Source organism: Pinus tabuliformis, chromosome 1_2 (assembly GCF_031772625.1).
Source record: "Pinus tabuliformis cultivar Carrire ecotype Pingquan chromosome 1_2, CPIR1, whole genome shotgun sequence".
In the NCBI taxonomy this organism is placed as follows: domain Eukaryota; kingdom Viridiplantae; phylum Streptophyta; class Pinopsida; order Pinales; family Pinaceae; genus Pinus; species Pinus tabuliformis.
The window spans coordinates 1,341,929,428-1,341,956,879 of NC_142298.1; the positions used below are offsets into that span (position 1 = coordinate 1,341,929,428).

The 27,452-nt window shown below is 39.0% G+C and overlaps 1 protein-coding gene and 1 long non-coding RNA gene across 7 annotated transcripts in view; one reads left to right on the forward strand and one right to left on the reverse strand.

Annotated features, from left to right (window-relative positions):
- Positions 1–27,452, reverse strand: part of LOC149211171 (uncharacterized) — a 120,243-nt gene that overhangs the window by 64,852 nt on the left and 27,939 nt on the right. The gene's annotated exons all lie outside the window — the stretch shown is intronic.
- LOC149211173 (uncharacterized) lies at positions 22,679–23,089 on the forward strand. Its single transcript, XM_089399201.1, has one exon. It carries the CDS (start codon positions 22,679–22,681, stop codon positions 23,087–23,089), a length of 411 nt encoding a protein of 136 aa, XP_089255327.1.

Genomic DNA, 27,452 nt, shown 5'->3' on the forward strand with positions numbered 1-27,452 from the left:
TTCTTCTGTAAATTTGAGCATTCTTGTTGAATCTCCCATACATGAGAACCACCATCCTCGGACTGGTGAAGCACCTCCTTCCACATCCATAAATCCATGTCCAAATCCAAAATGCTCAGACATACCATTTCCACACGAGTCTGACCATGTTCTCATGATGCGTGAACTACCTACTTTAGAAGATCCAAGGCTGAAGGAAATGTTCAGAAAGATGAAGCCAAGTAATATGCCCAGATATGGCCTAGGGTATTTAGAGCAGATGAATGACCTCATTCCAGAGTCTAGATTTTTCTCTCTACCATCTGACTGTAAAAATCCCTCTGTACCAGAGATGCATAAATTCTTTACCCTAATGGATGGTTATCGAAAGACCAAAATAGAATCCCAATGGATGAAAGAGATGTTGAATTGGGATATCTACACTCACCCTGAAGCAGAACAATTTGGTCTCAGTCATATAGTTGAGGAAAAAATCAAGCTATCCTAGGAGTGGAAAAAGTATATGGATAAAACAAGTTCCTGGGTTTCTTTCTATGTCTGGAAAAGAAATGCTGAGTCAGAAATGTGCCGATGATTGGTACATCATCCTCCTCAACAAAGAAACATTCTTGGACTATTTTAGATGGAAATAAAGTAGAAACTCCAACTACCTTCCCTCCATACAAAGGTATAATCCTTAGAGAGAATCAAAACATTGCAAAGGATATTCCTTTGGTGCTCAAAGATGACAATGCATTGGGTATAGATGGAAGAATACAAAAAGCCAGTGAACAAATCAATTGGACTAACACTGTAGTAAAAGGGCTTGAAATGAATACAACAAAATCAGTTGCAATAAAAGAATAGTTTGATATTGTCCAATTTTCTCTTAATGATGTAAATAAGTGTCTTAATGACTTATAGTATTCATCTTCTATTGTAAGATCTTATGCTAAAGAATCTCTCAATAAGATTGAAGAAGTAGAAGAAAAAATGGTAGACCACATTGGTACTACTAAGGGATTGTTAATAGACTTAACAGAAAGAGTTGACAAAATAAGTCTGTCAAAAATAGATAAACTAGTCCCTACTTCTTTCTTATATAAGAGAAATGTGCAGATACAGAATCCTGTCAAACCTGTTGATAGATTCCCAAATTTGTTTCCAAAAGAAGTAGCTCAGACCTCCTCAGATAAATCTGAAGCTACAGAACAAATTACAATTGCTTCCTTATTCAAGGAAGAAAAAGAATCAAAATCCCAAATTCTTCCCATCTATGAACCATTGGAAAGTCGATTCAATAAATATCCAACTCCTGACTTGGAAGGAAAAGGAAAAATTTCAAAAACACACACATTATTCCCAGATTCACACAGAGAATGGAACATTGATAATCTCAGTGTTGGCCAGATCAGACAAATGATCGACATGATGTTCACAGAGTACAAGTTAATGTGTCTCAAAGGAAAGAATGAAGTTGAAGCATGTAAAACTATCATTCAATGTTTTACTGGAACACTTCTCAGATGGTGGGAGACTGAATCATCTCCAGCTCTACTGGTAAAAATGGAGAGCGAAGTACTCAAAGATGAAGCGGGAGATATTATACATAATTCAGATGGGACAACTCAGAGAAATATGATTGGAGCTCTGACTTCTATGATCTTAGAGCACTGGTGTGGCTCTGAGATGGAGATTGCTGATAAGCATGAGGTCATACTTATGAACCTCAAATGTAATAAGATGTCACAATTTGAAGACTTTCATCGAGATTGGATGCATAGAATCTACGAGGTGAAAGATTCTAAAAATTTGCTATGGAAACAGGTATATCTTGCAGCTTTTCCTTCTATATTTGTTGATTATATTAGACTACAAGAAGTCTTTCAATTACCATTTGAATCATATACCTGGGGAGAAATTTATTCTCTCATTACTAAAGCATTAGTCAGTCTATGTACTAGCTCTAAGGTGAATAGGTCCTTAGAAAAATTGTCAAATCTCTTAGATAGTAAATCTATTTGTAGCAAATATGGTCTAACCATTGATGATCCCCTAGTTAGAAGGAGAAAAGCTAAAAAGAAAGCTAAAAAGGAATACAAATAGACTAGCAAAAATCACAAAATCAAAAGACATGTCTCAAGTAGACCCAGGGTCTCTTCAAGACACAGAAAGGGATACTACAGGTATGTCCCTAGAACGCATTACTACAAACCTTCTGATATACACTTGCACACCTCCAAATAGGAGAAATGGAACAAGCTTACATGTTGGCTTTGTGGTAAGACTGGACACACTTCCAATAAATGTCGAGTAGGAGAAGAGTCGAAGAAAAACAGAGGTAAGAAATCTCAATCTCTGTTCAGGCGAGGCAAAGCTGTCAAAACCGAGACCCAAATACAATGTATGAAATGTGGGTCAAGGAGTCATACTACAGATCACTGCCCTAATGTAGTAATTAGAGAGAAAATTCAGCAGCAACAACTAGACGAATCATCTGTTGATTCATTTAGCTCCTTTTCTGATTCTTCATCTATGGAAGAATTAAATACCCGCATACAACCTTGTGATTGCTCCGATTCAGAAAATTGTCAATGCTAAATTTTTTCTGACCCTGATTCTGATGACTACAGTGAATCTTCCATTGAAGAAATTTATGTAGCACCACAGAAAGAGAAAGTATTAATGGCTCAAACAGAAGAAGAGGAGATAAAAATCCTTTCACACATTCATGCCATGAAAGAAGGAGATATGAAGAACAGACTCACTGAAGCATTTCTAGATCAGCTTTGTTCTTCCAGTTCATCCAAACATTCTGTTAAAAAACCATTGTTTATAGATGTTTCTTTTTAGCGAAACACCAGGTCATTCCAGAAGCACCAACTGCAGGATAAGGTTCTCGCACTCACCTCAGGGGAGGTAAGTAGAGAAATACATATTCTCAAAACTGAAATCTTTGTTTTAAAGTCTAAATTGTTAGAATTAGAGAAAGGAAAACAACCCACAGTCACAGATACAAATGAATGTAGCACTACAACTACCTCCAAAGAGCCAATAGTCAGAATCATTGAAGGAAAGAAAGATCCTATTATAGGATTCAGAGAAATGTGAATTTTTGCTATTGAATATCAGCAACACCATGTACAGGTAAATATTTTCATACAAGGTGAAATGTTTTCATTAACTGCACTACTGGATGAAGGTGTAGATGTAAACATACTAAATATTAAAGTCATTCCAACAAAATACTGGATCTCTGCAGACAGAAAACTAATTGGTCTAGGAAACAAAACACTCAAGTATGAAGTACCAAAAGCTTCTATCTGTTTTGACCAACATTGTATAAAACTAAAATTTGCAGTTTCAGACATTCCAATAGATTGTATTTTGGGTAATATCTTTTTAGCCGTAGTAGAACCTCATGGTTCAGTAAGACTAAAAGGAAATAAAGCGGGCTATTTCATTATTGTTCCAGCCTCTAAAGGGAGTTCAAAAAGAATTGAGATGCCATACATCTCAAATCCAAGAATCTCTACCATGGTCCAAACCATTAAGGAACTGGACAAAGCTGAAGCTAAATTGACAGATCTCAAAGATCTGAAATCTACTATACAAGTAGAAGAGCAGCTGAAAAATCCTCTAATCAAAAAGAAAATTACTGATCTCAAAAAGAGGATAGAAGATGATTGTTTCTCAGAAGAGCCAAATGCTTTCTGGCACCGAATGCAGCACACAGTGGAATTGCCCTATAAAACGGAATACACTGTGAAGACTTGCAAAAGCAAAGCAATCCCAATGAATAAAGAATACAGAGAACTGTGTGAAAAAGAAATCAAGTAGTTACTGGACAGAAAACTTATCAGAGAATCTGATAGTCCATGGAACTGCTATGGGTTTTATGTGAATAAAATGTTAGAGTGGATCAGGGGGATTCCAAGACTTGTAATAAATTACAAGCCCTTAAACTCTGTCCTTGCTGATATTACCTATCCTATTCCTCATAAAGGAGATATTATAGGAAGAACAGCAGGAGCAAAGATATTCTCAAAATTTGATTTGAAATCAGGCTTTTGGCAGGTCACCATATTTGAGAAAGACAAATTCAAGACAACCTTCAGCGTACCTGCAGGACATTATGAATGGAATGTAATGCCTTTTGGTTAGAAGCATGCTCCCTCCAAATTCCAAAAGGTAATGGATTCCATCTTTAAGCCATATTTTGATTGGCTTTTGGTTTATATTGATGATATCTTAATCTTTTCTAAAAATATCCAAGACCACTTTAAACATGTACAGACATTTGTACACTTAGTAAAAAGGAATGGATTGGTTCTGAGTAAGAAACAGATAGAAGTATTTCAAACTTCTATAAAATTTCTTGGCCACACTATATTCAATGGTCAGATATCACTTCAAAAACATGCCCTGGAATTTTCTGATAAATTTCCAGATGTCATCATTGATAAAACCCAGCTTCAAAGGTTTATGGGATGTCTCAATTATGTTAGCAACTTTTATCAAGACTGTGCAAAAGACAGAAAACTACTAAATCAAACATTGAAGAAAGATCTACCCCAGTGGTCTGAAGCACATACAAGGGTTGTCTAGCAAATTAAGGCCAAGGTAAAAACACTCCCTATTCTGTATGTAGCTGATGATAATGCTTTTAAAATTGTTGAGTCAAATGCTAGTGATATTGGATGGGGAGGCATCCTTAAGCAAAGAAAGGATGAAATTGAACAGACTGTTCAGTTTGCATCAGGGACTTGGAATCCTGCGGAGTGAAATTATTCCACCATAGAAAGAGAAGTCAAAGCTACGTGGAATTGTATAGATAAGTTCGAAGTTCATCTAGTAAACAAGAAGATTCTACTGAGAACCGATGCCTCGGCTTTAAAAAAGGTATTAACCAAAGATATTAAAAAGCTTGGAGAAGCTAAGTTTTCCAAATGGAAAGCCCTCCTTACTAACTTTCAATTTTGAAGCTGAGCACATCAAAGGAGTAGAAATTCTTTTACCATATTTCCTTAGTAGGGAATACATTCAACAACAAGAACATGTGCTAGTGATTGTTATAGAATGGGATCAAAGTCAAAAACAGGAAATTTTGAGAACAATCCCTAAAAACCAGAGCCGGTCTGAATATAAAGAAAATTGGAAACCAACCTAGCAATTAATAAATAATAAAGTATTAGATGCAAACCTACAAGCACATACTGATATTTTGCACCTAGTACCTAAAAGAAGAGTGTACCCGAAGGGCAGCAGGTGGATCGATGAAATGGCCTATGTTGGGTCCCTATAATACTAGTGATTACCCCATTACTATTGTAGTTGTACCCTTTATTAATAGTGTTGTGCTCCTATTATCCCCATATTGTTATTACTGTGCCCCATAGAATCCCTCTATTGTTATTTTTGTGGCTTTATATTATTATTGTTAGGTCGGCTGGGTTATATTGTGACTCCTTAGACTCCTATATATAGAAAGCAGGTTTTGTCATTTGAATCATCCAAGAATTGTTCATTTATATAATGCAAAGGAGGTTTCCCCCTCGAAGACGCTGAATTCTAAGGCATTGATCTATCTTTTCTATCTTTTTCTTGAGCTGGTTTCATAACATTTGGTATTAGAGCTTTGGATTCTAAGGTTTCACTGCTCCAAACAGGTCATCGTGGCATTTTCGCTATAACTTTTTTTCTGTGACATTTCAGAAGTTGCAAAAAAAAACCATCTAAGAAGAAATCACACTGAACCTCGGGTCCGAATTTCAGAGCTGTTCGCGCTATATTTGCGGAGATATGATCTAAGGAAGTTGGTCTTTTTGCAGACTCCTGAATTACATTCCAAACAGGTGACCTGGGGAAAATCATCATAACTTTCTCTCTGGGGATCGGATTGAAATTTCGTAATAAGGTACAGAAAGAGGACGGACTGTAGTTTCTTGTATGCATTTTTGAGATCCAAAGGTCAAAACAGTGACTCATGGCAAGTCGTACAAGTTCGCTCTACTGAACTAGTCTATAATCAAGTCACTGTGGGAGATTTCGCATAACTCTTCCTTGGAGAATCCAATTTGGGTCAGACTTGTGGCATTGGAAAGAGGACACAGAGGGCTACTGCAGGTCACAAATTTAGATCTAGATGATTGGAAAGTACAGAGATACATCAGAGGCAATATCGAGCTCCTACAAAGTGAAAAAAGGTGTGTAGATTTTCTTAAATTTTTGCTTAAGCTTGGTTTGAAAATTTATTTTGAAGGAATTCAAAGGGCATAGTAGAGCATTATTATCGGTAACTGATGCCCCGAGGAAAGAAAATGCAAACACCTAGTAAGGAACCTGAAATCTCTAGCATGACTCATGAAGAAGAGGAAGAAATGCAACATGATATATCAAAATTACAAGACCAAGTGCAACAACTGTCCCTTGCACAAAAAGGAACAAAATCTAAGATGGATGGTTTAAAGAAAGGTGTAGAAGCTAAGATGGACTGTTTAAAGAAAGGTGTAGAAGCTAAGATGAATGACGTGGAAGCTACGATGGATGATTTGAAGATAGATTTGAAGACAGACATGGAAGAATTGAAGATAAATATGAATAAGTTGCTACAAGAAAGGGTCACTAATGGTGAAAGGGTAGTAAAGGAAACTCATGATGAGAACAAAAGAAATGTTAATCATGATTCCATAGACTCTAATGTTGGATCAAAGACCCACCATATTCCAAAAATCGATATGAGGAAGTTTGATGGCAAGGATCCCGCAACATGGATATTACAGATGGAGCAATTTTTCGATCTCAATAATGTGCAAAACACACAAAAGGTACGTATTGAAACTTTATATTTGGAACCAAATCAGTTTGTATGGTATCAATGACTTTGCTCTCATAAACAATTTATCACTTGGGCAATTTTTACGGAAGAATTGATAGCACATTATGAGGATACAAAAAGAAACACTTTTTTTAGCCAATTGATAAGTCTCAAACAAAAGGGTTCAATAATGGAGCACATTGAGGAGTTCCAAAAATTGAACATAAGGGTAAAAGATATTCCAGAGGAGCATAGGATTGATGTGTTCATAGGGTCTTTAAAGGATAATATCCAACATGATGTTCACCTTTGGGAACCTGATTCATTAGAGAAGGCATTTAGGTTAGCAAGAAAAAGGGAAAGCAAAATTATGGCAACCAGGAAGCATACCACTCACAACTATAAAGACGGAAGTGCTGTTGCCGCTAGTCTTCCACAACCTATATGGTTGACACTACAACAATTGGAAGAAAAAAGAGCAAAAGAGATTTGTTACAGTTGTGATAGCAAATACACTAAAGGTCATAAGTGTGCTGAGAAGAAATTATTCTACATAGATTGTGAAGAGGAAGGAGAAAAGGAGCAAGAAAGGTCAAAAGAAGAGGATATACTCCAGGAACAAAGTGTAGATAAAGAAGAAATGAATCCGACCATATCTTGTAATGCATTGGCGGGAATTACCACTCCTCAAACCATCAAGATAGAAGGACAAATCAAGAAGAAAAAGGTAATAGTGTTGATTGATTCAGGAAGTACCCACAATTTTATTCATTGTAAGGTAGCAAGAGAATTGAATTGCTTCTTATATCCAGCACCAGAGTTTCAAGTGATGGTTCCAAATGGAGGAACAATAAATTTCTCGGGAAAGTGCCATAATATCAAGCTATCCATGGGAGAATATGTATTGACTAGCCCAATGCTTTCCATTCCAATGGGAGGTGCTGATGTTGTACTAGGAGTCCAATGGCTACAATCCTTGGGTACAATAGCTTTTAATTTTCAAGAACTTTTCATGAAATTTTCTGTGGAAGGAAAGGAAGTTGAATTAAGGGGTATTGCAGGGAAACCGAGAAAGATAATCAGATCTAATGGTATGACAAAGCTTCTAAAAAAGGAACAAAGAGGTGTAATTGCACAATTATGTTCGCTAGATGTGTCCACAGTGGAATCATCTATTTCTCCAAATCTCCAAAAAGTCTTGGACAATCATTCCAAGGTATTTGAGACTCCCAAAGGTCTCCCACCTATTCGTGATCACGATCATTCTATTCATATGATTCCAGGAAGTGTTCCTCCAAAAATCAGGCCGTACAGATATCCTTATGCCCAAAAGAGTGAAATTGAACGTATGGTTGCAGAAATGCTAGAGGCTGGTATAATTCAACCAAGTCAAAGTTCTTTCTCTGCTCCAGTCGTATTGGTGCACAAGAAGGATGGATCATGGCGCATGTGTCCGGATTATAGGGAGCTCAACAAGCTCACTATTAAAGATAAGTTTCCCATTTCTGTCATTGATGAATTACTGGATGAATTGAATGGATCAATTTACTTCACCAAGTTGGATCTTCGTTCAGGATATCATCAAATCAGAATGAAGATTGAAGACATTCCGAAAACAGCATTTAGAACTCATGAGGGTCATTATGAATTTTTGGTCATGCCTTTTGGCCTTACCAATGTACCTTCAACATTTCAAGGTTTGATGAATTCAATTTTCAAACCATTCCTTAGAAAATTTGTGTTAGTATTTTTTGATGATATACTAATCTACAGCAAGTCTTGGAAGGATCATGTTGAACATGTTGACAGGGTGCTACAACTATTGGAGGAGAAACAATTATATGCAAAAAGATCCAAATTTTCTTTGGAGTACAAGAGGTGGAATATTTGGGTCATATTGTATCTCATGAAGGAGTTAAGGTAGACCCTAGCAAAATTAAAGCCATTAAGGAATGGAAAATTCCCACATCCATAAAGCATCTGCGAGGATTTCTCGGGTTGACAGGGTATTATCGCAAGTTTGTTAAGAATTATGGGAGAATAGCAGCACCTCTAACAACATTATTGAAGAAAGATGCATTTTCATGGACTCCAGAAGCAACAAAGGCATTCGAAAATCTTAAAGAGGCAATGTGCCAAGCACCGGTCTTAGCTACACCGGACTTCACAAAAACCTTTATTGTGGAATGTGATGCTTCAGGAAATGGAATTGGTGTTGTTTTAATGCAAGATGAAAGACCCATTACTTTTGAAAGTCGTCCAATCAAGGGAAAGTTTTTACACAAAGCTATTTATGAGAAGGAAATGTTGGCAGTACTCCATGCACTTAAGAAATGGCGGCCCTACCTAATGGGAAGACACTTAAAGGTAAAAACGGATCATGATAGCCTTAAATACTTTTTAGAACAAAGAGTATCCTTTGAAGAGCAACAAAAGTGGGTCACAAAGATGTTGGGTTATGACTTTGAAATCATCTACAAAAAAGGGAAAAGAAATGTGGTGGCAGATGCACTCTCAAGAAAGGATGAGGCTGTGGAATCATTGTTGTGTGCCATTTCTATTATCCAACCAAATTGGATAAACGAAACAAGGGAGGAATGGAATAATGACGAAGAAGTGTGGGCACTTATTCGAAAGTTACAACAAGATTCCAGTATGTCTGATACATTTAGATGGCAAAATGATTCGTTATGGTACAAAGATCGCTTATACCTCTGTAAGAATTCCCAGCTAAAACAAAAGATTCTTATGGAATTGCACACTTCTCCCTTAGGAGGGCACTAAGGATTTTTAAAAACTTACCACAGGGTTAAGAAGGAATTTTTTTGGGATGGCCTTAAAGCGGATATTCAAAAGTTTGTGGCGCAATGTTTGGTTTGCCAACAAAATAAAGTTGAAACAATTAAGACACTGGGTCTATGACAACCTTTATCCATTCCAAGCCAACGTTGGGAGGAGGTTTCAATGGATTTTATCACTGGTTTACCCAAGTCTGAGGGAAAGAGTGTCATAATGGTGGTAGTTGACAGAGTTACCAAGTATGCACACTTTTGTGCATTATCACATCCATTTAAAGCCAGTACAGTTTCTACTGCATTTATGGAAACAATTCAAAAGCTACATGGAAACCCAAAGATTATTGTAAGTGACAGAGATCCCATTTTCACTGGAAATTTTTGGACAGAATTATTTTCTTGTCTTGGTACTCAGTTAGCTCATAACTCATCTTATCATCCTCAATCTGATGGGAAAATTGAGATAGTAAACAAATGTTTGGAAGGATATCTTCGTTGCTTTGTATCTGATAAACAAACACAATGGGTCAAATGGTTTCCTCTGGCTGAATGGTGGTATAACACTTCCTTCCATACAGCAACAAAAATGACCCCATTTATGGCACTTTATGGGTATCAGCCACCATCCATCACATCATATTTAAGAAAAAATTCTAAGGTTCAAGCAGTGGACCATCACATTGAACATCAACAACAAGTCCTCCAACTCTTAAAGGATAACCTCGTGTCGGCACAGAATAGAATGAAACAACAGGCAGATCAACATCGTAGCGAAAGAAGTTTTGATGTAGGTGATTGGGTATTCCTACGACTACAACCATATAAGCAAATGTCCCTCAAGCAAGCTAAGAAGGATAATAAATTATCACCAAAGTATTATGGTCCATACAAGGTGTTGCAAAAGATTGGTACTATGGCATACAAATTGGAGCTTCCTGCAACTTCTCGATTGCACCCAGTTTTCCATGTTCCATGTTTAAAGAAGGTTATAGGTGACAAGCTCCCAGTTCAAACAATATTGCCAGAACTTGACGAGGAAGGAAAAATTATATTGGAACCGAAAGCAGTCACAGAAACAAGAACTTGACAACTACGAAATCGATCAATTTTGGAGTATCTTATCAAGTGGAAGAACTTATCCGCTGAAGATTCCACATGGGAGGATGATAAGTTTATACAGAAGCATCCATAACTTCTCAAGCGTTGAGGACAACACTTTTTTGAAGGAGAGGGGCATGTTGGGTCCCTATAATACTAGTGATTACCCCATTATCCCCTATTATCCCCATATTGTTATTACTGTGCCCCATAGAATCCCTCTATTGTTATTTTTGTGGCTTTATATTATTTTTGTTAGGTCGGTTGGGTTATATTATGACTCCTTAGACTCCTATATATAGAAAGGAGGTTTTGTCATTTGAATCATCCAAGAATTGTTCATTTATGTAATGTAAAGGAGGTTGCCCCCTCGAAGAGGCTGAATTCTAAGGCATTGATCTATCTTTTTCTTGAGCTGGTTTCATAACAGTCTACACAAAAAGTAGAACATATTCACTCTTGGCAGAAGATGCTCTTAAATGTGATTTCCACAACATCACTATGATTTGGTCTCATGGCGGAAATCAAAGAGGAATCTATAACAGATATTTCAGCATAAATCGTACTCGAAATATCTCCTAGCCAATGATGACACATAATGCAGCATTATGGCTTGGAAGTGATCCTAAGCTTATTTTCCCTCATACAATCTATGACTTTGCAGGATATAAAAATCTTTGGTGGGATTTTCTAAATGTTGATGGAAAGGATGAAACCCACTATACCAAATTAAAATTGGAACAACCGGAATCATGCAAAGAAACCAACAATGTGATTGGTTGCAATCTTGGTGGACAGATTATGGAGTCAATAAAACTGCTTTTGACCCGATATACCATGAATCCTATAGTCAATTTAAATGTGACGTTTGTTTTGAGAATAACATCCCTGATTGCTTCCACTCTCCCTACAATAGTGTTAAAAATATGCTGCAGATTTTGGATAATGAAATCTTAAGAGAATATATGACTACACACTATGAGTGGCTTATCCTTACCTAGATCAAGCATCAAATTGTTTTAGGTAAACCCATGATTGTTAGAAGGATCTTTACCAAGGCATGGGATGAAAATTTGTACAATAGGTATCGATTTCCTGAAATCACTATTTTTTAAGGTTCTCGTGAGCTTGTCCTTAAAAGTTTCCACTTTGTAATCATGAAGTCTGTTCAAAAGGACTTTTTGTGACCAGTTTTCTCGTGGGCTTTTCTGTACAGAAGCATCCACTATGTAAATATCTAGTCAGAATAATTTCTGTGGGATTTGATAAATAATCCATAGTGCAATTTTGTACAAAAGATTCTTCAGTCACGAGACTCGAAGCACTTCTTCGACTTTTGGTGCGCTTTGAGCCACATCTTCTTGACTGATAGAATATTAGTACAATAGTTTGTCGGCCCAATGACTAAATTCTTGTCCCCTCCTTCTCCTATATAAAAAAGGGGTAAGGCTCATTCAAGGCATTCAGAGTTTGAGAGTCTTAGAGTCATAGAGATTTGAGAAGCCTGCATATCAGTGTACTTGGCACTGGTAAGAATCTAAAGTGGCTGGATCTAGTAGAATTTTGAAGCCTTGAGTTTGTATATTCTGAGATAGATTATGTGTGTTGCCAGGAAGCCTTCGGTAATGATCTCTCCTCTGTGAGGAGCTAAAAGACCGATAAAAGCAAACACAGTCAATCTCTGGAAGGGATACATTGTAATCAGTTCCATTTTCTGAAATAATATGAGAAGAGTGTTGTTGTTCGTTCCGCATTTGAGTACTTGTGCACTTGAGTAAATGTCTGTTGTGTAGTAGTTGTTTTCAATTTATCTTTGCCTTGAAGTTCGCCAAAATTTCGCCAAAGGTTCGCCAAAGGATAGAAGGGAGGCCAAACCATTAAAAGGTAAGGAAAGTCACGTGAAAGGTTGACAGAGCAAGAAATATCTGAGTAGGTTCGTGTATGGGTTCACGTTGGGTTCATGTAAAGGAAGATAGTTGAAGACAATCGAAGAGATGCAACAAGGCCAACAGACAAGCAAGCTTGTGTGAGAAGCCCCTCTAACATGGGTTATTCGATGAGCTACATTTATTACTCTGGATTTTCCTTATTGTTGGCTGCCTCTCTCATTAGTTTTTGACAACTATTTCAACTTCCTTGTTCAAGTGTGGCTCACCATTCATACAGAGACATCAACCAAATATTATTATTAAAGATAGTTAATATATATTTATATGGGAAGCCAAGAGGTTTTCTAAAATGATTTTTAATTTTAACCAAATCTTTCACCTCTGGTTCAAGCTACGATGATACAAGGATGCTCAAAAAGGAGGATATCATATCGTTCTGTGTCTTGAATAGTGCTAAGAAGAAAATAAACATTGTTAAAATACGAACTAATTCATGCCAGCTTCAAAGTGAAACTGGCCATTGGTCAATTCCCAAAAATCCTTGTAACTAAAGAGTCATATTTGGGATACTAATAGGGTTGACGATGAAAAACACTTTCTATTCAATTGTCTAGATATTAGCCACATCCATTCTAATTTTCAAAATCTTTGCCACACTACCGACCTTCTTGACTTGTTAAGCTAGCAAAACTAGGATGATCTAGGAACACTTCTCTCCACTCTTTTCAAGCATATAAATAATATGTTTAAAAATCTCAATTAATCTCATTGCTCATATAGGTGCACTCTACTGCTAGTATGAGGGCAATGTGTAATTATATTTGTCCAATAAAACAATAATAAAAAAAAAAAAAATCAATGTCTTCCCTAGACAAAATGAAAATAACCATATAGATGAAAAAAACTATAATACAATTATCTCATGCCTTTAATAGTTCTTTTATCATATACTTTGAATTCAAATGGATCATAAATTTACCTTTGACACAATTTCTTTTACTACATTAAAATTCCAATTTAGGTAAAATTTTAAACATCTTTACTCTTTACTAAAGACAATACCATTTATCAAACCAAAGTAAAAAAGTTAATTTAACACAAAGAAATCGTGCTCCAAAATCTTTCTTTTAATTAAATATTTGTAAAATGAATCTTTAAAAGAAAAACCATATCTTATGGATATATTTAAATCTTTAAAGACATAATATTTCCACGTCAAAGTTGTAGTATTTGAAAATATTAATTTGATATAGTTTTACTATAAATTTTGTCATCATGTCATGTAAAACACATCATTAAATCTAATATTAATATTATTAAATTTAATAACTTTGAATTAATACAATATTAAATTTGTTATCTTATAATATATATATAATATATATATATATATATATATATATATATATATATATATATGGGAGGGAAGAACAAATACATAGAGTGGTAGAGGTGGAGAGATAGAGAGAGTGAGAGAAAGGGAGAGAAAGGGGGGGAAAGGGAGGTAGAAGAGAAAGGGGGAGAGAGTAAGGATGAGAGAGGGGGATTGAGAGAGAGGAGGAGAGAGGGAGAGAGGGAGGGAGGGATAGGAGTTGGAAGGGGAGAGAGGGAAGGAAGAAGAAAGAAATTGAGAGAGAAAAGTGGAGAGAGACATAGAGGAAGTGACAAGGGATAGATGGAGAGAGAGTGTGTATGTTTGGGGGTGAGATAAAGAGACAAACAAGGATAGATGGAGGGAAGGGGGGAAGAAGGAGAGAGGGAGGGAGATAGTGACAAAGCTGGAGGGTGGAGAGAGAAGAGAGAGAGAGAGAGAGAGAGAGAGAGAGAGAGAGAGGTAGGAGAAAAAGGGAGAGAGAGGAAGGAAGAGAGCGATGACGTGAGAGAGAGAAGGAGGGAGGGAGGGAGAGAACCAAGGAGGAAAGGAGAAAGACACAAAGAGAGAAAGGTGGAGAGAAAGAGAGAGAAGGAGTGATAAGGGAGATGGAGAGAGAGGGAGAGAGGAGAGTAGGATGGAAGAGAGATAGAAAGGGGGGGAGAGGAGAGATAAAGGGAAGAGAGAGAGATAAGGAGAGGAGGAGGGAGGGAGAGATAAGGAGAGGAGGAGGGAGAGTGTATATGTGGGGGTGAGAATTAGAGACAAAAGAGAGACAAAGGGAGAATATAGATAGAAGGTGAAAAGAGGGAAGAAGAAAGAGATAGAGATAGGGAGAGATAAATAGATATGGAGAGAGAGAGTGTGTGTTTTGGTGGGTGAGATAGGGAGACAAAGAAGAAGAGATGGAGGGAGATATAGATATAGATGGAGGGGGGAGAGAGGGAAGAAGATATCTTGCATTAGATGTATTGATTTTAGTGTAGATGGTGATTTCTAATCCTATTTGATTACTTTCACTAAAGGAGATAAATTGAAGGAGAGGGGAGAGGAGGAATAAAGAGAGAGAGAAAGAAAGGAGTGAGAGAGGGAGAGAAGGGAAAGAGAGAGAGGGGAAACACAAATATGGAGGGGGGAGAGGTGGAGAGAGTGAGGGAGATAGTGAAATGGTTATAGGAAAAAGAGAGAGAGAGAGATGGGGGGAGAGAAAGGGAGAGACAGGAAGGACGGGAGAGGAGGAGAGATGGAGGGATAGATTGGAGGAGAGAGGGAGGGTCAAAGAGATGGAGTTGGAAGGGGAAAGATGGAGAGAAGAAGAAATACATAGAGAGAGAAAAGTGGAGAGAGAGAGGGAGTGACAAGCGATAGCTAGAGAGAGTGTGTGCATGTTTGGGGTGAGATAGAGAGACAAAGAAGGAGAGACATAGGGAGATATAGATATATATGGAAGAGGGGGAGAGGGAAGAATATTTCTTGCACTAGATGCATTTATTTCAATGTAGATGGTGATTTTAAATCCTATTTGATTTCTTGCATTAGATGCATTAATTTAAGTGTGGATATTGATTTTTAATTATATTTGATTGCTTGCACTAGATGCATTGATTTCAATGTGGATGTTGATTTCTAATCCTATTTGATTTCTTACACTAGATGCATTGATTTTAGTGTATAAGTTTTCTAATTATATTTGATTGCTTGAAATAGATACATTGATTTCAGTGTAGATGTTGATTTCTAATTATATTTGATTTCTTGGACTAGATTCTTTTATTTTAGTGTAGATGGTGATTTTTAATCATATATGATTTCTTGCAATAAAGGAGATAAACTGAAGGAGAGGGGAGAGGAGGAGAGAGAAAGAAAGAGAGATAGTGATCCGAATTGGATCCATGAAGAATAATCAAAGTACCATGACTGTATTATATCGGGACAAACATAAAATTCAAGAGCACAGAGCGATCGGGAAGACCTCTGAACAGTGGCAGTTGGAAGCCAGCGAGGAACGACGAGGACCTCGGTCAAAGCGCGCTGACCGAGGTCCATGGAGACTACGCAGGAGGCCAAACTGGCACTTGGGAAGCCCAGATCGGGAAAAGGAGGCAGTTTCTGATGTGTGATTAGCGCTAATCATGCATCACTAGATAAAACCCCTTGAGAAGGAAGGGCCCCGAGCACTCGATCTCATGGAAGCCAGGAAAACAGTGGGGAAAAGTGCTAAAGGGTAAAGGCGGGACCCACACTCCAAAACTAGCGGTATTTATCGGGGGCACCCTTGGGCGGTAAGCAGATTTGGCTGAAACCTTAGTGATTCCATTTAGTGCCCAATGCGTGGTAGGCGGAGGAGAGAGAAAACCACCGCTCATCGCACGCTAATGGTCGAGCAATTCAACCGCATGAAATAAGCGAATGACTTCGGATCTGGGGGCTCTAGATCTAACGTCTGAGAATGTTCCCGATGAAAGAACCAAATTTGACAAGGGATTAAGCAACGATGTATAAGGATTTGAGGTCTGATTTGACCACTGAGGTGGCAGATGAGTCATTTCCTGACGCAACCAAAGAATCGAACCGACGAGGAAGAGCTAGCACAGTTCATAGGAGGACAAGTGGCCACTCCATGAGAGCCATGGATGATGACGCCGAGGCAGGGAACTCCAAGCGAGTAGCATCGGGTGATCCGACGGGGGCAGAAGAGGAAACAAGCAGTCATGAGAGTGACTGGCTTTAAAGCCATGAACAAAGAACAAAAGACATAGAGAGGACACCCAGAGGAAGAACCAGAGAGAAGAATATGGAGACAGAGAAAAGAAGGGACAGTAAAGCAAAGAGCAGAAAGACAAAGAGCCAAGCTGACCTACGGCATAAGGCAGCATCGAGCAATCCCTGAGAGGATTTGTCGGGGAACTGAGCACCACATTGGGCTCCTCCCATTAAAGACCAGAGAGGTCAAGAGTTGGTAAGGAAAATACTCTATGCACTCTAGTGGCTTGGGGAATCCAAGAACCACCCTGCCAAGCAATTCTGTTTCAGGAGACTAATATTGAGCTCCTCATTGTAATTCTCTACTTCAAGACACAATAAAAGAAGGCCACCACTGAGAGTTGGACCAGAGATGCATCCCTGGAGGATAGGGTGAACTCCTTGTTAATTTGTTGTGTTCTTGCATTTGCTTACTGTGTTTTTCTGCTATTTTCCATTTAAGTGTCTGTGCATTTTGCAATCTGATCAATTCGTTGCATAAGATCACATAGACACACACTAGCACATGAGTTTGTAATACATTCATTTAATAATTCTTCAACTGAGATCACTCATAGGGTGATTATCAGATCAAGTGGTATCAGAGCTTTAGGCTGTTAAGGTTAGACAAGCTTGTGTTGGGTTAGCTGTTGAATGCTCACTAAATCAAAGCTCAAATTAGGAGGAGGAGAGTTGGTCAAAACTAATCTTGAAATTGGGAGAGTCTATCCTCAAAAGACAATGTCAGAGGAAGGTTCTGTGGGGCCAAACCCTCAATTCATAGAAAGTTTCCTAGCCATAAAGTCCATGGTAGAAGAAATGTATAGGGACTTTAGAAAGCATAAGGATGAAGATTCATTAGGATCTAAACAAGATAAGGGAGAATATGAATCACACTTCCATAACCACTCAAAAGGGAAAGGGCAAGGGGAAAGCTTTCTCACACCTCCTAATAGCCCTGTGCATAACAAGAAAGCATCTTTGATCAAACTAGATGTCAAATTTGATTTGTCTATATATGATGGAGAGCTAAATGCAGAAAAGTTAGACAATTGGATTAGACAAATTGATGTTTATTGCAGAGTACAGAACATCGACTCAGACAAGAGCAAGATTCAGCTGGCAAGCCTATGCCTAAGAGGCACTGCCTTGGTTTGGTGGGAAGGCAAAACCCAAGCTAATATGAAAAGACATGGTAAGACTCTCTCTATCTAGGGTGAATTTGTTTTTGCAATCAAAAAGTAGTTCTATCCATTGGCCTACATGCAACAAGCCATGATGAATTGGCAAACTCTTCGGCAGTTGAAAGGGCAAAGTGTGCAAGGGTACATTCAAGAATTCAGAAAGAGAACATTGATTCTAGGAATCTCATTAGACTCACCAGAGACTCTTTTGAAGTGCATTGGTGGTCTACATAGCTACATGAGGCATACCATCCTCATGTTTAATCCTACTAGGATAGATGAAGTATCTGTACAAGCTACTCATCTAGAAGCTAGAGGAAAGAATGGAAATCCAAAAGTTGGGGGACCATCCTAACCCACTATAAGCAAGAGAAAAGAGAAAAGAAAGCAGAAGTGGAAAGCAAAGAAGGCCAATACTACACAGAAAAGCAAAGCTTCATTCACTCACTATAAAAAGGATGGGCATGATGATGAGCATTGTTGGATTCTACATCTAGAGCTAAGGCCTAAGAAGTTCGAGGGCAAGAAGAAGAAGACTACTGCAGCTATTTAAAAAGATTTGGGGTCAGACTCAGGAGATGAAACAACCATTGCAGCCATAGGTATAAAAGGTAAGAATTCTAAAGCATCTACTGGTAATTCTGCACAATCTATTACTGATGAAGAAAATGAGAGAAAAAGACATGAGATTTTCCATATTTGAGTTATTTCCAAACATTAAAAGATTGATACTTTGTTTGATAGTGGCTCACAAGTAAATTTAATTTCTGAAGCAATTGTAAAGAAATTGGGATTAGCAACTACACCTCACAAGAAACCATACCCATTAAGATGGTTGAATGATAAAGCACAACTACAAGTGACTAGATAGTGCAAACTCAAGTTTTCTTTTGGGTCAACATTTGTAGATGAGGTCGAGTTAGACATAATTCACTTGGATATATGTGGAATTGTTTTAGGAAGTCCTTACTTGTATGATAGAAAAGCTATTTTCCATAGAGATCAGAACAAGTATCTACTTGTCAAAGATGGAATTGAATACTTTGTAAGAGCTCATAAGCTCAAGAATAATTATACTCTCATAAACTCAGGGCATATGAAAAGAATGATAAATTCATGCAAACAATTCTTATTGATGGTTGTAAAGGAAAAGAAACTTGATAAAACCAATGTATTTGAGGGATGTAATGCTAAACAACAAGTTGATATAGAAAAGGTTGTTTCAGAGTATGATATCTTGTTTCAAGAACCTAAAGGTTTACCACCCAAAAAGGAAATAGTACATGATATTATTTTGCAACAAGATGCTCCTTTTCCTAACATTGGAATGTATAGATTGTCTGCTTTAGAGAATGCTGAAATCAAGAAGCAGGTGCAATAGTTGCTCGAGAAGGGGTTCATCAGGCCTAGCACATCACCATGTGGGTCACCAATCGTTTTGGTGAGAAAGAAAGATGGCTCGTGGAGAATGTGCATTGACTAATAAACACTGAATAAGATAACAATAAAAAATTGTTATCCCCTTCCTCGCATAGATGATCTTTTAGATCAATTGAAAGAAGTTGTTTATTTCACCAAGCTGGACTTGCACAGTGGATACCATTAGGTCAAAGTTGCAGAACAAGATGCATGGAATACTACTTTCAAAACAAAGCAAGGATTGTATGAGTGGTTGGTTATGCCTTTTGGCTTGACCAATGCTCCTGCTACTTTCATGAGATGAATGAATGATGTACTCAGACCTTTTCTTGATGATTTTGTTATTGTGTATCTGGATGACATTCTATCTTTTAGTAAAACGTGGGAAGAACATTTAAAGCATGTTAAGCAGACATTAGATGTTTTGAAAAGAGAAAAACTTCATGTTAAAATCTCAAAATGTGAATTTGGAAAAACATCTCTGAATTATTTGGGTCATATAGTAGGGGGTGGTGAATTGAAAATAGATCCCTCTAAAGTGGCAGTCATTGTAAACTGGCCTAAACCCAATTCTGCTACAGAAGTGAGAAGCTTCTTAGGGGCAACACAATATTGGAGGAAGTTCATTTCTAACTTTTCCTCAATTTTAGCTCCCTTAAATGCTTTAACAGGATTGAACAAGGTGTTTCAGTGGGGAGGCAAACACTAGAAAGCCTTCGACACCTTGAAAGAAAAGATTAGTACAACACCTGTACTAGCACTGTCTGATCTGCAAAGACCATTTGAGATCCAAACAGATGCCAGTGACTATGCCATGGGAGTAGTGTTGACACAGCACGGTAAACCCATATGTTATCATTATGAGACTTTTAATCCTGCAATAGTTAACTATCCTACATATGATAAAGAATTGTATGCATTAGTTCAGAGTGTGAAAAAGTGGAAACATTACTTATTGGGAAAAGAGACAGTGATACATACTAATCATCAACCACTTCAATATCTACACTCCCAAACTAAGTTGCAGCAATCAAGACACTATAGATGGATGGGTTTTCTACAACAGTTTCATTTAGTCATTAGATATAAAAAGGGCATACATAGTAAAGTTGCAGACATGTTATCTAGACCCATTATAAATGCATCTACTATACTTAAAAGCATAATTTTGTGCTACATGAAAGCTACATTGAACAATATGCTCAAGATATAGACTTTAAAGATGTATATGCAACTTTAAGTCAAGGAAAACAAGTAGAAGAATTGGATTATCATGTGAAGGACTGACTCTTATATCATTGTGGGAAATTCTGCATTCCACAAACTGAGAGAGTAAAGATAATTAGAGAAGTACACACTTCTTTGATATCAGGTCACTTTCCAAAAATGAATGAGACAGTTTCTAGATATGTAAGAGGGTGTACTATGTGTGCTAAAAGCAAGCCCAGCAATAGAAAACTAGGCTTATACACTCCACTACCAGTTCCTTCTCACCCTTGGGAAAGTGTTTCCATGGATTTTGTTGGAGGACTGCCTAAATCTAGGAAAGGCCATGATTATCTGTATGTAGTTGTGGATAGGTTCAACAAAATGTGTATTCTGATACCTTGTAATAAACAGATTACAGCTGAACAAACTGCAAAACTGTTCTTTGAACATGTATGGGTTCATTTTGGATTACCCACTTCTATTGTATCTGATCGAGACACTCAATTTGTAGCGAAGTTTTGGTCAAGTCTGTGGGAACTGATGGACACCAAATTGAAGAAAAGCACAACTTTTCATCCACAAACTGATGGCCAGACAAAAGTAGTTAACAAGATAGTAATCCAGCTACTCAGAGGATATTGCAACAAACATCCTAAGCTTTGGGATGAACATTTGTGTTATGTGCAACATGCTTACAACAGAGCAAAACATTCTTCTACACAGAGATCTCCTTTTGAGAAGCTACTCATGGAGAAGCTACTCAAGAATACAAAAGCATTCAATTGGATGAAGACTTGTCAGGTGGCATTGAAAATCCTAAAGGAAAACTTGGTAATTTCTCCCATCTTAGTATACCCAGACTGGAAAAAAAAAATTCCACGCACATATCAATACATCAGGAATTGTGCTAGGGGTAGCGTTGGTTCAACTAGGGGAAGGGAACTTGGATCATTCAATATTCTTTGCAAGTAGGAAGTTGTCAACTACAAAAAAGAACTATAGCACGACCAAGAGAGAAGAACTAGCCATGGTATACTCCTTACAGAAGTTTCATCACTATTTACTTGGAGCCCCGTTCAAATTCTTTACAGATCACTCAACATTAAAATACTTGGTCAACAAGCCAGTCTTAGAGGGAAGAATTTGCAAGTGGCTACTGTTGTTCCAGGAGTTTACATTCGAGGTTATCATTAAACCAGGCCGGTTGAATGTGGGACTAGATCACCTCTCCAGACTAGAATCAAGGGAAAGTGGGGTCTCCCTAGATGATCAACTATTGGATGCTGATTTATTCCGCATAGAAGCAATACCTGACTACTTGGAGGAAATTGTAGCTTTTCTAGCCATAGGGCAATGTTTGGAGGGACATACGGCAACGCAAAAGAGACACATGGTGGTGTAAGAAGTTGACTATCAGCTGATTGGAGGACATATTTATAAGCTGGGCCTCGATCAATTCTTGTGACAATCTCTCCTCCAGCATGAAAGGCAAGATGTACTATGGGAGTGCCACTCTAGAGTTATGGGAGGGCATGTCGGGGGAAAAGCAATGGCAAGGAAGGTCTTGCAGGTAGGGTTATGGTGGCCTACACTAAAAAAGGACGCCAAATAATATGTGAAAGGCTATGATGTGTGTCAGAGAATTGGAAACATTTTGCATCGTGATGAATTACCACTACAACCAATATGTACAGTGTAGATCTTTGAAAAGTGGGAATGATTTCATTGGGCCGATCAACCCACCAACATGTCATTATCATGCACAATATATCGACACAGCAGCTGAATATCTCATGTGATGGGAAGAGGCAGCACTAGTTAAATATTGTACAACACACACAGTGACAAGGTTTATTTTTGAAAATATCATATCTAGGTTTGGATGCCCAAAAATCCTAACAAGTGACCAAGGGACTCATTTTATAAATGAAATAGTTGCGTCCCTCCTGCAGAATTTCCTAGTCCAACATCATAAGAGCAACCCATACCTCCCTTAGGCTAATGGGATGGTTGAAGCATTCAACAAGATACTGGAGAAGGGACTAACAAAGATATGTTCGGCAAGTCGAGACAATGGGGTTGAGCGTGTACCAGCCACGTTATGGGTGTAGCAAACAAAAATCAAGTGATCACACAAGAAAACACCATTCCAGTTGGTATATAGATGAGAAGCCATGGTACCTGCTAAATTTGCAGCATCGAGCATATTCATTGCTCAAGATACAAAGATGAAAGACGATGCATTGCTACAGAAGTGGTTGGAGAAATTGATGGAATTAGGTGAAGCCAAATTTCTAGCTGAATTCCACCAATCTATTGAGAAAACAAGGCAGAAAGCATGGCACGACAGGCACATTAAGAGAAAATTGTTCACAGTTGGAGGACAACTTTTATTATACGACATCAAGTTTCAGAAGTTCCTAGGTAAGTTGCAGATGCATTGTCTTGGTCCATTCATAGTCACAGAAATCAGGGAGTCTGGAGCAATGAAACTTGCGCAACTGGATGGAATATTGATAGCAAGATGGGCGAATGGCGCATGCTTGAAGCCTTTCCATCAGTACAACTCCCAATATTCTAATTGATGAGGTCTCTGAAAAGGGCCTATAGGTAGGTTTAGAGTTATTAGGAATAAGACAATCAAGCAGTTAGTCCGTTTAAGTTTTATTTTATTTTATTTTCTATATAATAATTCTCGCGTGTTAGCTCAGTTGTAGTACCTATGCCACCTCAACACAACTGACAGTCGTCGTGGAGGTTAGTCACACGTTTCACAAGTCTTATCCATCGTATTTAGAGTGTTTTCCATAATAATTAGGTAATAATACCCCTATCAAGTAAATTTCCATAGAATCTTTTCCTATTATGGAAAGAGTTAACCAATAAATTCGCCATTACAGTCACATTGTTACCCATCTGCTCCACTTTGTACTTTTATCATCATGCATCATCCAAGTTAGGTATAGCTTAGCCAGCGGCCAATTAACATGATCAAGTATTCATAGGTAAAGTTTTCGTAGTAATTAGTTAACGAGTCTAGTAAGAAAAGTCGTGTCGAATTTGGTCTACTTAATTTGCATGGTTATGCAGGAATTTTTAGAAGTTCCAATTCAGGTGACAAAATTCTTTGAGTCTCAGCTCGAAACTCAACAATGTTACTCAAGCACTCGCTAGCCCCCTGTAACTGTCATATATCAGCAATGCAGAAGTATGATGAAGATAATCTCAGTTCCTGAAGACAAACTAGATGACAAAATACTATTATCGAATCATTGTATGGGAAATATGACAAGGCAACACTGGTAGACAACGATCTTTTGAATTGTTTCCAGTTTCTAGCACTCAAGTGAGAGTTTGATCCAGGTGGATATTGGTGGCCACCCGCTAATTCCACTTGGATCCCCTCTAGTGCTTCTTACAGTTTTTTTCAGTTTCCTTAATTATAGCACAGTTTACTATTTTTAGCAGTTTTTCGGGTCCTAAACTTCCAGAGCCGTTTTGAGGCCCTAAACGATGTTTTTTTGGAAATCTACCGCCAGCAATTTTTTTGATAAAAATCGTCTTTTCCGTCGTAGTCCTCGAAGAGATCTTTCCAATGGGCTATCATGCACATCAAACGGAGATAGTACGACCAATTCACGACCCCGGGAAGTTGATGTACCAATTTACCCAAAAACGGGACCCACAATTTGGCGTTTCATCTTCTAGGGTTAGGTTTTGGAATGTGAAGGGTTTTCCATTGTTTCTCAACAATAAATAGGCCTCCGAGCCTCATTGTAAGACAGTTCAGAGGCATGTAGCCACCACATCTCTTCTCAGAGATAAGCTACCATCGCCCTAACTGGTTTATTTCCATTTCTGTTTGTAAGCATATTTCAATATTTTACAGTAATGAATTGAGGTATTATTTCCGCTGCATATCTGTCTTTATGGTTATCTCTGTATTTTATTGCGTTCCTATTTAAATCCGTATCAGTGGTATCAGAGCGGTCTGCTTTTCTTCTTTGTTTTTCTTTGCATGTCCCCAACGAGGTTGGGATATAAGGAGTTAGGGCTTGAATTGGTCGAACCTTTACAAGACCAGCCTCGAAAATCCCGACGACCTCCCATGGCAGATGAAAAGAAAGACGACAGGGCAGGAGATCCTATCAAAATCTTGCTTGAAGAAGCCCTCGAGCGACAAAGGAACGCGATGATGGACAACTTTGTCCAAATCCTTCAGCGGCTACCCAGGGGCGACGCATCGGCTTCCAACAACAACTCTGGAAACGCCACACCATTTAAGGTACAAGTTAATTTTGAAATCCCCATATTCGAGGGTCAGATAGACGCAGATGCCGTCGATAAATGGTTAAATGTGCTAGAGGGTTATTTTTCTGTTCATGATTTTTCCAGTTGGGAAAAGATTATTTTCGCTCTTCTCAAAGCAGCCCCCCACGTTAAGGATTGGTGGGAAACCTACTGCGAGCAGAAGGATGAAAGTACAGGCTCACTATTTTCAGTCGCACCGACTTGGGATTCATTCCAAGATGCCATCAAGGAGTAGTACTACCCTGTCGGAAGCTATGAGGATCAATACATAAAGTGGACCACGCTACGGCAGGGAAGGGACCAAGACGTACCAGAGTTTACAAATATTTTCCATACCCTTCGCACAAAGTTGGGTATCAAGGATACAGAGCAGCATTTGGTACTCAAATACCGTGGCTGCCTGCACAAGTACATCCAAGAAGAAATAGAATTCCTAAACATCTCCTCGCTCGGCACGGCATACCGATATGCCGTCAAGGTCGAGCAAAAGTTTAAACAGAAGAAGCAAGACTTTGGGTCTGCGAATCCGAAACAAGGGAAAGGTGCCCCCAAACCGCAGAACAAAGGACAAAGCCAAGGCGAGGTGGCCCAAGAGAACCCGCCAAAGTTGCAAGCAAAGAATAGCGCCGTGAAGCCGAAAAAGGACACCGGAAAGTGGTGTGAGTTCCATAAGAGCTCCACTCACAACACAAGTGAGTGTCGGGCCAAGCAGTCACTGGTGGCCGAGCTAAAGGTTTCAGAATCAGATGCATGTTCTGACTCTGAGTCAGAACCCGATAAGGGGAATGACAAAGGGAAGTAGATTATCGATGCGGAGCCCAACACCATCGTTGCCACCACGAAGATCCAGAAGGAGGAACCTGAAGATCCAGAGGAGGAGGAGCGTCTCTTCCACTCCCAGATGTGGGTAAAGGGCTCCCCGCTACAGTTCATTGTCGACAGCGGGAGCCAAAAGAACCTCATTTCGGCAGAGGTCGTGAAACGGCTGGGCTTACCGACCACAGCACATCCACAACCATACACCATTGGGTGGCTGCACCAAGGACGGGATCTTCGCGTGAGCCAACAATGTCGCCTTCCATACAACATCAAGCCCCTCATGGATGAGGTATTGTGTGACATTTCTCCCCTTGAAGTTTGTGATGTGTTATTAGGACAACCATACTTGTGGAAGCGACATGCTGTGTATGAGTCAAGGCCCCGTGCTGTTATTGTTACTTTGGGAAACAAGTTGTACAGGATACCAGAGGTAGCACCGCCTACCACCATCTCTTTGGTTACTGCAAAACAATGCAGTAAGCTCATTTCCAAAATCGGGAAGTTTGTTTTCCTGATGATACACCCTCAAGAAAATAAGAAGACGGTGGCCATGACCTCCAGATAGGGCCCCTCCGCACGACAACTACAGATGGACAAGGTTGTGGAGGAGTATGAGGACATCTTCACCTCCCCCGCAGGGGTTCCTTTGCACTGTCAGGTCAAGCACTCCATTGATTTGACCCCAGGTTCGCCGCTGCCCAATGGACCAATCTATCGGCGCTCTGTTCTGGAGAACGATGAAATCAAGAGGCAGATTCAGGAGCTGCTGCAAAAAGGTCACATCCGAGTTCATCGCCCTGTGGGAGCCCGATCGTGCTGGTACAAAAGAAGGATGGGACTTGGAGACTCTGTATTGACTATCAGGCACTGAACAAGATCACTGTCCGTAATAGGTACCCAATCCCACAGATTGATGACCTCCTGGACCAACTAAAGGGGGCAAAATATTTCAGCAAGATCGATTTGAAGTCAAGATATCACCAGGTACCAATCGAACCCTCCGATGTGTGGAAGACTACCTTCAAAGCCAAGGAGGGCCTTTTCGAATGGTTGGTTATGCCTTTCGGATTGACGAATGCTCCTGCAACCTTCATGAGGCTAATGGACGACATCTTGTGGCCATTCACCAACTCATTTGTAGTGGTATACTTGGATGACATCTTGATCTTTAGCAAGACTTGGGAAGAGCACCTCCACCACATCCGACAAGTTCTCCAAACACTGCGACAACACAAGTTATGTGCCAATTTGGAGAAATGCACTTTTTGCATGACCCAGGTTCAGTATCTGGGATACATTATTGATGAACAGGGGGTGCATGTGGATCCAGCCAAGATCCAAGTCATTCGGGATTGGCCATCTCCAACCACTCTAACAGATCTTCGCAGCTTTCTAGGCCTTACCAACTTCTACCACAGGTTCGTGTTGGGATTTTCTCATATCACTTGGCCCTTGAGTCAGGTCACCAAGGGAGGAGCGAAAGAAAAAAAAATTTGGTCTGAATCTCAAAAGAAGGCATTCACAGAGTTAAAATATCGACTCTGCACAGCACCAGTTCTTGCATTACCAAACTTGCAACAACCATTTGAGGTCGAGACAGATGCCTCTGACTATGCTATTGGGGCAGTCCTTACTCAACACGGGCATCCAGTGGCATATCACAGTGAGACACTTTCAGACACAGTCCAGAAGTATCCCACTTATGACAAAGAGATGTTTTCCATTGTGCAGGCCTGCTGACAATGGAAGCATTACATTTTGGGGAAGGAAATGGTCATCCACATGGACCACCGACCCCTGCAGTTCATACAGACCCAA

Excerpts from the sequence above, each read along its gene's own strand:
- LOC149211173 (XM_089399201.1), top strand. The coding sequence starts at position 22,679 with ATGGTACCTGCTAAATTTGCAGCATCGAGCATATTCATTGCTCAAGAT.